Below are 11033 nucleotides of genomic sequence, written 5' to 3'. Positions count from 1 at the left end.
GGAGGCGCTGTCAAGCATCTCAAAAGATGAATTTAGACAATGTTTTGAAAAATGGAATAAAAGACTAGACAAGTGTATTAGTGCAAGTGGAGAGTACTTTGAAGGGGATTGAAGGTTTGTGCTTAAAATTTGAATAAATAAGTTAAAAAAAAATAAGTTCGGTTTCTTTTGGGTACCCCCTCGTATATAAATATATTTCAAAAGCATTTTATCTACGCAGTATAAACACTTACTTTAAATGACTGAGTTCCACGTTCATCCTTCTTTTCAGTCATAAACAGCAAGAATGCTGAAAGTGGTCTCTTTGGCTTTCCCAGTTCTTTCTTTTTCTGTACACAAGAATATTCTGTTACATGTTTAAAATAAAATAATATTAAAATATACTGAATAAGAGAGGCTTGTGTAAATCATGTTTAAGCTATTAAAATAATTAATTAATTAAAATTAAGAAGCACAGGTGTTCTTTATAAGTTTCTGATCGAGAGAAAATCTTAGAAAATGTGCACAGCATACCACAGACAGACTGTTCTCACAGTGGTAACAACGAAAAGTAATATGTTCTGGACTGTAAGATCATGTACTTCAGTAGAAGATTACTGACATTTTGTAACAACATACTGGTTAAATCTTCAGGGTCAAAGGGCCAGCTTAGCAACTTGACAGCAAGAAGCAGGCAGAGGCAGTAATGTTAGTCCAAAAGCTGGTGAGCTTTTGCTGAACCACGCAGAATTAGATCCCAGAAGATGGTACAGATTATTCCATAATTTTTAGAATTATATCTGTAGACTCAACCAACCAAATGATTAGCAAAATTCCCTATTTTAAAGTGTTGTGAATGTTATTTTCAGACCCTTCTCATCATGAGGCTGAAAATGCACGGTCCCACTAAATCACCATTCACAGACACTTATTATATATAATTTTGCACTGCACCACTTTATATTCTAGGTATATCATAAATGAAGAAAGAATATGAAGAGCTCATTTCAGTATACCAAAAATTCCACATTTCCTAATACTTGGACACTTCATATTTATATACGGTGTGTGTTTGGTCCTCCAAAAGTATACAGAAATTACCTTCTTTAACAGTCTTCTTTCTTTTAATTCTGCTATTTCAATTTTTGCCTTCTTTATTTCCTCATGCTGCTCATCGGTTAATTTCTGGTTATACTTGACTTGTGCTGCCATATAATCAACCATTTCTCGTTTATATTCCGCTTGTAACTGTTCCCGCACTGAACTGTCTGCCTTTCCCCATTCTGTTCCAGCCAGCTTTGCAATATCTGTAAGGGCAAAAGGTAAAGTTATCCCTGTATTTAATTATGTTATTAAGCACTGTGTCATAAAGACACATGGTGAGTGAAAGTATAGCTCCACCATTCTTGAACTCAGCATTAGATAGTGGTGAGTGGTAAGCTTCACATCCTGTTCATTTTATGCCCAGGGAAAGAGTCCCGGACACCCACTAAATAGGAGGTTGAGTAGACCCCAGAGCTGGTCTGGACACTGTGGAGAATAGAAAAATCTCTTGCCTCTACCAGGAGTCAAACCCCATCCATCCAACCTATAACCCATCACTATACTGACCAAGCTATCGAAGTTCCTTCACAATATCTGTACACCATCCAAAACAGTTCTAACAATATCAACTAGATACTAGACATTTTCATTTTTGTAACTGTGGAAAAAGTCATACCTGTTAATTTTGCTTGAGGATTCTTCTGAACTATGGCTGGTCGGATCTGGGCCATAAAACGGAAATACGGTGTAAGGGGCTTCTTAGGTTTTGGTGGCAACCCTAGTTTCTCTTCAACTGATTTCTTGAGCCCTGCATTTTGTTGGTATAACGACGAAGTGTGCCTAAGAATGTAAGTTGTATTTGGCAGTTATATCAGTTGCATAATCACAATCAATGATAATCATACAGCAGTGGTTATGAAGCTTTATCTTCTGGGACACAACACCGTGTGGTACGGTGAAAGTTACCACACGTTTCGGAGGAACTTGTCGCCTCTGTCTTCTGGGTCGAAGAGGAAGGCAAGCAAGAAACCAGCTCCGCTTGCTTCCTACTTCATCTCGGTTTCTTGCTTTGCTCACACTTCAGCTCTGAAGATGGAGACAACATATTCCTGCCAAACGTTGGCTTTCACAGGACTACATGGCGTTCTATCCCAGAAACTAGAACCCTAAATAGGTTATGTTTAATTCTACACAAAACTAAAACACTTCACTATCGTGTGTATATAAATATTCACATTAAACTGTATTAACACAATTTGTAACTTAATAATTTACCTATTCAATAAAATGTTACGATATTGACCAACAACGTTACATATTCTAAACATCTTCCCATGCACCGCCATACTCCAAATACTGGACGCTTTCATTTGTGGTCTCTATTTGTCGGTGTAGGTAATTTATGGTCTTTGGTCGGTAATTTCTTCCACATTTCTCTCTGAAGGAGAATATTTCAGAGGTGTGGGAGTTACATTTTTATATTATTGTAACAAAGGACAATTTAGATTTGAACTACTAGTAATTTGTGACGGGTCAGGTTAATTAGCCTGCGATTACCACTGCTCGATTGAAAATGAATGATAGTCATCACTTAAAAGACAAACTTTCCGAAAAGTTTCAGGTTAGCAAAGTTTGTTAGGAACATTTCTTCCACATGATTGGGTCATGCAATCCTGTTTTAAGCCCAAAGTCCTTTCGTCTTGACCTGGGATGAACTATTTCAGGTCATCTTACAGGGATATACATTATCGTCGTCGTCGTCGTTATTGTTGTTACAGGATAAGGATGAGACTGAGTCTTTCCTTACATTCCGTACTGCAGACCGCTGCAGACGCAGTACAAATTTTCACATCCTTATATATTGTATGATCTATGGAAAAAAAGATATATGACTAAATGAGCAGATGTACCAACCCCCGGTGATAAAACTGAAATACCTGAAGAAATAGCAGCACTAGTGGCACAATGATCTATAGAGACGAAATAAATAAATTGACTAGCACAAGTGCTACATAGATTGCCCTGGGACTGAACCTGATATGAAGCATGCAACTAATAACACGAGCTGTGACACAGCCTTATGAGGATATAAGAGGATGCAGTAAAAGACTTAATTCACAGGGATTCCACTGCTGCCTGCTTCAAGCTGGTCTCTTGCTTGACTTACTCTTCAGTCCTGAAGTTGATTTTCAACAGATTAAACAGCATGTCCAAGAAGGCAGAACTCAATAGCATTTAAATTATCTTGTTTCCATTGCCTTTCGTTGTTACTGGGTGTACCTCAAGAGTCAATCCTGGGCCACTGCTTTGAAACAGTTTTATTAATGAAGAAAACCTCAAATCTTACACTTTTATTAACAATCTATGTTATGTAATGTCAAAAGTCTCTGCTAATGACCTTAAAGCTTGTTGGGCCAAAAGTTCACCTAGTTGACTGTTAATTTTTCCAATCAGACATTGTGTGCATCCTTCATGCTCTACTAATTCTTTGAAGCAAAATTATTTTGTTCCCTAAGAAAATATAGATACTAAACTACCAATATATTGTTGGAAATTTACCAATATCACAGTGATTGTATTAAGGACCTGGTTGTGCATATTCTCTAAACTTTCGCTTTCATAGGAAAGTCAATTTTCTTTTCTCATGATAAAATTAATTGGGTTAAGTTCACACTATCACATTTTTCCCACCACAGTGTACTGATGCTGTTTTTTTTTGCTTTGGTCTGATCTAAATTTAATTATGCCTCTTTTGAATGAAACCCCCATCAACCTTGAGCACATACAAAGAAAATTTGCAGGCATTTACCACAGATTTTTCAAAACAGTACTCTCAATTTGGTAACTTATCAGAAAAATTCAGGTTACAAACTCTGCTGGCATAGCAGGCACTATCACTACAATCCATCATTTGTAATAAATAATTATAACAGCATTAAATGTTGCTTCTCAGGTCTTGGAACAGTAGGCATTAATGTTAGAACTCAGAGCATGAGTAGCTTTCCTATGTTCAGTCACTCCTTCAGCTAAATACATTCATGCTACTAAAAGATTCTAAATAGACAGCAATGTTTTAGACACCTATACTTATATAGCCAGAAACAGTTTAGCTTTTTACTTTGTTCTGTCAAACAGCAAAGAAAAAGGGGCTGGGGGTGTGCAGTGCGCGCACATACAAACTAAAACTGGACCATACCTTTCCGCTATTTACTTATTACACCAACTCAAAGGCTGTATCGAAGTATATGGTATGCTCACCATTATTTCTTGGTGAAATACTACAAGGTGGTTCAAATATGACCGGGACTGATTTGTGTGTAAACTAGCTGCACTGTGCAGCAGCTGTGCGACCTTGAGAGAGTGAAGCCACAACCTCCACCCTCCCTCATGTTCGGGTTAGAACCTGTTCAGTCCTATCTGGGAGTTTCTAGAGTGATGAGTGAACAGAAGCTACCGCAGAGCTTGGAGCAACGCATTGTGATCAAATCCCTCATTGGAGAAAACGTCCCGGCCACTGAAATTCACCAGACTCCAACAGTATGGGGAAGTGTGTCGCTCACAGACCCATGTGTTTGAGTGGTGTAAGTCCTTCAGAGAGGGCAGAGAGCATGTGGAGAATGAATCATATGATTGTCAGATGCGAGCATCCGTCAATGAGCTAAACACTGATCGTGCAGAAGTGCTTATTCATGAGAATAGGGGCATCACTATCAAGAAACTTTGAGCAATGCTGTCAATCAGTGTTCGTATTGTACAAGACATCATGAAATACCACCTGTACTATTGCAAGGTGAATGCACAGTGGGTACCACAAACTTAGACGGACGTGAACAAAATGGTGTGCATGCAAGCTGCCAGTCGTCCCAGTTTGAAGATGAAGGTGATGCATTTTTGATGACTATAGTGACCACCAATTAAACGTGGATGCACTACTTCGTCAACCCCCTAGTGGCGGCATACCAGTTCTCCCAAACCCAAGAGCACGCAGAGGAGCTGTTTGGCAGATGCCAGAACAGTCGATGCAGCTTATTATTCAGACCTCCTGGAAACTGACATAGGGGAAAAGTTCCAATCCAAGCTGAAGACAGGTGGAAAGCGGGAAGCCACCTTCAAGACATTGCACATCCCCATACGGCCTAAACAATGCAAACCCTCTGGAAATTCAAATGGAAACAGTCCTGGTCATATTTGAACCACCTTGTATGTAAGGAAGGAAAGGTCTAGGTTTCATACTTGGCATCAATACAAGGTAGACAAATTTACAAACGCTACAGGCATAAATGAGAAATAAATTATTAACGCATGTCATTCTGCACATCAATTTTATTGTACTGCACACAGTAGTGTTAATGTTATTCTCAGTGCCTTGGGCCATGTTTGTTCTTTTCAATTTAAAATTATAGTCTCTGGATGATACAGACTAGCATGTTCATCAGCTACAATAAATAATGGTATAGTAAGACACTGAATCATGCTGGGAACAGAAAACTTCTGCTAAACAACCTGGGAGGCAGATGTCCTGCCTGCTACTAATGCAATATTTAATCCTTTGTCTGTATATACTTAATGAGGTCAATGACCCTAGAAGAATAGCCATACTCATTATCATACCTGTAACACAAAAGAAATACACACATTAAAAAGAGCAACAAATTTCTTACTTCACAACACTCAATGCACTTGCTAATTAATTCTTCCTTCAACGTTATTTTCTTCATATTAAGAAACAGTACATCTTCAAGTCTGTTCTTCATTCCTCTTTGATCAACTATCTTACAGGTTACTCCTTATTAATACTCCCCCAATATTTTCTACATTAAATTCTTTTGATTTGGGGGCACGTGGTAGCGTAGCTGGTTGATGCACTATGCTACAACCTGGAAGGTCATGGGTTTGATTCCTAATGTCAATGAATTTTGCAATTGATCTCATCCTTCCAGCTGCACTATGGCCCTGGGGTCAACTCAGTCTCAACCCCATGGGTCTCCATGGCCTATTACACGGACAATTTTACCTTTTTTTTTCTTCATATTCAATGACAAAACAAAACAAACTCCTCAGCTTTGGTCAGCAAGCGAACTGTACCGACCGACCGCTGCTTGTCGGCGAAGTTAGTGCCAACTTCAGCGGATAGAGGGTGTCGCGTGGTCAGCGTAACGGATCCCCACGGCCATTAATTTCGGTTGTCTAGACCAGATGATATTCAATGACAGCTACAATATTTCTAGAAATACGAGAAACTTTAGCCAACATTACTACTTACCAAATTCTGCAATTTTTTAATAATATTAAATAAATGCAATGATTCTTTTGCAGAATTCTGCATGATATGAACAAACTTATCATACGATGTAAGTCAATGACTGAGGTTACATACAGAAAGTTTGATGAAGTTTCTCAATTTAAAATATCTGACTAATTTCTATTCTGAAAATGAAAACATCAAGCACAAGTGTTCACTATAAGAACTTCCCTGAAACAATTCCATTCACAGTGACACCACTCTATGCATCTTATACAAACACATTTTACTCACCATGAAATGAGTTTGACAAAGTTGTTGTTGAGAGGAATTCCAGCCTTTGCATCAAAGATGGAGGAATGGGTATCACCAATAAAGTCTGATGACACAACGTCATCTTCGGTGTAGTCCAGGATTCCTTTCAATGGTCCTGCTGCTGCCTCCTTAACTTTGGCCTTGATTTCATCATACGTTGCTGCCTTGCCCAGCCTAGATTAAAAAAAACTGCATTAATGCCATCTCCCAAACAATGATTAAAGGAAAACTAAAATCACTTAATTTTCCTCATTTAAAACCCACTGCATTTTTGGTTATAAATATTATCAACTGGTTTTTAGGAAGCAAAATATAGTTACAGCAAAAGTTATTATGAGAAAAGGTACCAAGACATTCAAACAATAGATAACGTATCATCTTTTATAACGCTAGCAGGCTTTACTCAAAATGAAAATGAATGAATTTTTGTGATAAAGTTCAGCCAGAAAATAAATTCATATATGACAAGGTTTATCTTTTAAAGATAATGGTATAGTCAGTGCCTCGTAACTTTAGCCACGTGGAAACGTAAACGCTGTTGTGGAGCGCGCGAAGACGTAAGCTTGCTATGGTGACGTTCAGAGCTACTCCCTAAGCAGAAAACATTGCCTATGGAGACCAGGAGTAGATGCACAATGCACTATACACCTGACCACACTCCAAAACGCTACATTCCAAACTGGTAGTACCCACATTGATGTAAGCTCACAAGACAAGTTCCGAGGACCTAACAGTAGTGGTGACGGTATATTGTAACAATGTTCAAAACGACATAAGAATTATGAATCCATTCCATCAATCCAGCATGAATCAGTTCCTGATACCAGAAGACAATCTCGCTAACAGCTCTAAAATGAAATATCTATTAGCTTACTGATGTTAATTCCACAAGTGAAAGACCAATCATAATAAAACTTCTGGAAAAACATGAAATTACATTACCTTACTGTCAGATCTACAACAGAAACATTGGGAACTGGGACACGGAACGCCATGCCAGTCAGCTTTCCGTTGAGAGAAGGAATGACTTTGCCTACAGCCTTGGCTGCACCAGTTGAAGCTGGGATGATGTTCTGGTTTGCACCGCGGCCATCACGCCATAGCTAAAAGCACAAACACAATTGCAGGCAATGATGGAAATTACTCCTGACAATCTGACTGCTTATCTGAAATTCAAAACTGATCTCATAACAACAGTTATGATGAATCACCAGTATTATTCAACATTATTAAATGACGTATTTTGTCCCCAATATGTAGACGCTAACAGTATGAAAGCTTATATAACAAGTCATGAGACTTCCTGTCACATTCTCGAAGTGTTATATTAGTATAATGCGAATTACCTTTCCTGAAGGACCATCTACAGTCTTCTGTGTTGCAGTGACTGCATGAACTGTAGTCATAAGTCCTTCAACGATTTCAAAGTTGTCATTGATGACTTTGGCAAGGGGTGCCAAGCAGTTTGTTGTGCAAGAAGCATTGGAGATAACTTTCAGTGATGGGTCATATGATTCAAGGTTCACACCAACAACAAACATGGGGGCATCTGCGCTGGGGGCAGAAATAATTACTTTCTTTGCACCACCTTCCAAATGTGCCTGCAACAAATAAATTGTATGTCATGACGGATCTTTTTCAAAACTTCCATAACTAACCGAAAGAAAACATTTACACTTACAGAAGCCTTTTCAATAGTTGTGAACACGCCAGTAGATTCTACAACATACTCGGCACCAGCCTTGCCCCATGGAATGGTCTTGGGGTCTCTCTCCGAAAAAACAGAAATCTTCTGACCTAAATGGAGAGAATACAGTTTATTCCTTGAACATAAAATATGCAAAACAACTTCACAATATGGTGAACCTCATTACAATGCAATATTTTCTTTTAGGGGTGAATAAGTAGGAATGAATGTGAAAACTGCATACTATATTTTGAATCAAGAAGAAACATCTGGTAAACCATGTACAGATTGGAACACAACAAGAAAACGATTCTCTGAGAAGAATGACACAAGGATGTGGATTAAATTCAAATCTCCTAGCACAAAGCTCAATATCAGGTTTTATAAACACGGTAATAAACCTTCAGGTTCATTTCTTGCTCAGCAGATCCACATTTTCACCTGCATCACAGAATTATCTGAAACCTCCTATCATCAAAGATGTTTCCAATTTCATTCATGGATCATATGCGTCCAACACCAAAACCAGCTGTCAATGACAATTGGCAAGGGATTCTAAATAATAACTACTGGCTTGCTTTACAACTCTGATATGATGAGTAATGGTTCAGACAGACAATTGCATAACTTTTTCCTTAGTACAAAGAAAAACATGCGGATTACAGTACAGAATCCACTAAGCTAGGCTAACTAGGAGGAAACACTAAATGTCTGACCAAAAAAGAACCCTGAAGGGGCCTCACAGAATCACCAACATTTTAAGAAATACAAGCAAAAAGGATATGGAAACATAATTTCTATAGATTACCAATATGAAAGAAAAAAAACTTCATCAGTTGTATCTTATATTTTCTAGCACTCACCATTCACAACCAACTTATCCCCTTCAGCCTTAACTTCACCCTTGAAGCGACCGTGAGTGGAATCATACTTGAACATGTAAACCATGTAGTCCAATCCAATGAATGGATCATTGATGGCAACAACCTGAAGAAAGTAAATGACATCTGTAACACAATTCTGCCTACTTCCAGAACTGTTAAACAATAAAAATCTGGGTATTTACTTACTTGACCTCCCTTTTCAAGGGCTGCCCTCAAAACAAGGCGACCAATACGGCCAAATCCGTTGATTCCAATTTTAGACATGATGTATTAAATGCCACCTGGAAAAGTACTGTCATGTATTAGTCATCAGACACCAGGTTGGGACTGGTAACTGGTATTACACAACACTTGCAACTCGTAATTACAAGGAATTACAACAGTTCACTAAGTTATGGACTCCAAAGATCACTGTAACTACAGTATACAAAGTCTCAGTAGTTGTTACTAGCAAGCAGCTCCTCTGCTTCTGCACTCACACCCTTGCTGGCTTGAGGCCCACGACCAGAGTTTTTTTTTTTTTTTCCAACTNGGGGGACTGAACCCTAGCAGTCAGTCCTTATGTAATATCTCTGGCGACAGGGTGGGTTTCTCTCACAAATACGCTTCGCCCTTGTCAAGTGTACATATCACACACATAGTATACATTTACGTCATTATGCGGAATACCTATTCTTCCGGGGAAGCGGTGACTTCCTCTCAGCGTTATATGGCTTCAGGGTCAACCGCATACAAAATACCGCTTCCAACTACTACTCTATTGTTGCGTCTGTGTCCGTTGTTAACAGTTACATGGTTCGATCGCCGTGCGAATGTGTTTGCACAAGCACTACCTACCAACGGACTTCTCTTCTGGCTTAGGGCCGTCATAACACAGTATTAACCTATGTATCACTTAACGTTAAAATTTTCACTGTGAAATTTATATATGTGCAGCTCGCCAATTTTATTCAATTGTAATATTCCTACCATGCGGCCGTGCAAATCATGTCACTGGTTCAAGTAAAATTATACCGAAAATATAAGTCGTACATTTTTCCAACAGTTCTTCGACTGGCAAATACTGGCCATGGTATTTAATTTCAACCATGATTTTTTGCAATACATGTTACGCAGACGAAGCACATTATTTGCAGTGCAATGGGCAGAGGGCATTTTAAGGTCAAACTGTTTCAGTTTCAAATTCGGTCCGCTCGGTTTATAACTCTGGTAATGGCAACGTGAATATTTTCAAACAACGGTATACAGTTTCCATGAGCCCTTATTTTTACGCTGATTACATACATGATTAATGCAGTAAATGTATTTATTACAGACCGGTCACACCAGATCCGCAAAACAAAACATACTGTACTTCAAAACACAGACACATCTGACACACATACATATATTCATATTTCTTGTACAATAATATTTTATATTTATCGTACAATATTTAATACTCACACAGAATGAAATAAAGCCGTTGAACTCTCCAACCTACACACACTGCTACTCCCTCTGATCCTCTCGTTGATCAAGGGCAAAAGGAGGTCTGCGTCATTATAAAACAAGGCCCCACCAATCACGTGATGCCCCCACCCGTGTTACTATCGATGTGCTCCCTGACACGCGTCACATAACATGTGATCCACACGGCGGGCATGATGAAATCAAGGTGTTGGTTGACGCAAAATTTCTTATTTCCATATGATTTCACGATATTCTGTGTAGTCCATATACCTTTGCAACTTTCTTGTTGAGAATATTATATTTAAGCATCCTGTTACACTCACACAATATATATGAGACAAACTCCGTCTTAAGTGCAACAATTTAATTGTAGTTCTTTCTTCTTCCCTTCCTCCACACTACGTGTTTCGGCCCTAAATGGCCATCATCA

The 11033-nt window shown here is 38.6% G+C and overlaps 2 protein-coding genes across 4 annotated transcripts in view; both read right to left on the bottom strand.

Annotated features, from left to right (window-relative positions):
• The window catches only part of LOC111869668 (transcription factor A, mitochondrial), an 11690-nt gene extending 9277 nt beyond the window's left edge, over positions 1-2413 (bottom strand). For all 3 annotated transcript variants that reach the window (XR_002843701.2, XR_002843700.2, XM_023861360.2), the window contains exons 1-4: positions 2299-2413; positions 1700-1863; positions 1081-1286; positions 234-329 (exon numbers count right to left, since the gene is read on the bottom strand). Coding sequence is in view for 1 of the 3 variants with exons in the window: in XM_023861360.2 (XP_023717128.1) it covers positions 234-329; positions 1081-1286; positions 1700-1863; positions 2299-2393 (561 nt within the window). In the remaining 2 variants the exon portion in view is untranslated. The remainder of the gene's footprint in view (positions 1-233; positions 330-1080; positions 1287-1699; positions 1864-2298) is intronic.
• A 2913-nt stretch (positions 2414-5326) lies between these two features.
• LOC111869676 (glyceraldehyde-3-phosphate dehydrogenase) lies at positions 5327-10702 on the bottom strand. Its single transcript, XM_023861371.1, has 8 exons — positions 10598-10702; positions 9338-9432; positions 9131-9254; positions 8262-8377; positions 7927-8181; positions 7523-7683; positions 6560-6754; positions 5327-5634 (listed from the first exon to the last, which is right to left on the bottom strand). The coding sequence occupies exons 2-8, from the start codon at positions 9413-9415 to the stop codon at positions 5565-5567; spliced, it is 999 nt and encodes a 332-aa protein (XP_023717139.1). The 5' UTR covers positions 9416-9432; positions 10598-10702; the 3' UTR covers positions 5327-5564.
• Between the last annotated feature and the right edge of the window lie 331 nt (positions 10703-11033).

The sequence above is a fragment of the Cryptotermes secundus genome, unplaced genomic scaffold, assembly GCF_002891405.2.
Source record: "Cryptotermes secundus unplaced genomic scaffold, Csec_1.0 scaffold1072, whole genome shotgun sequence".
NCBI lineage: Eukaryota > Metazoa > Arthropoda > Insecta > Blattodea > Kalotermitidae > Cryptotermes > Cryptotermes secundus.
The sequence above is the reverse complement of the archived record's forward strand: the minus strand, read 5'-3'. Positions and strand labels throughout refer to the sequence as shown.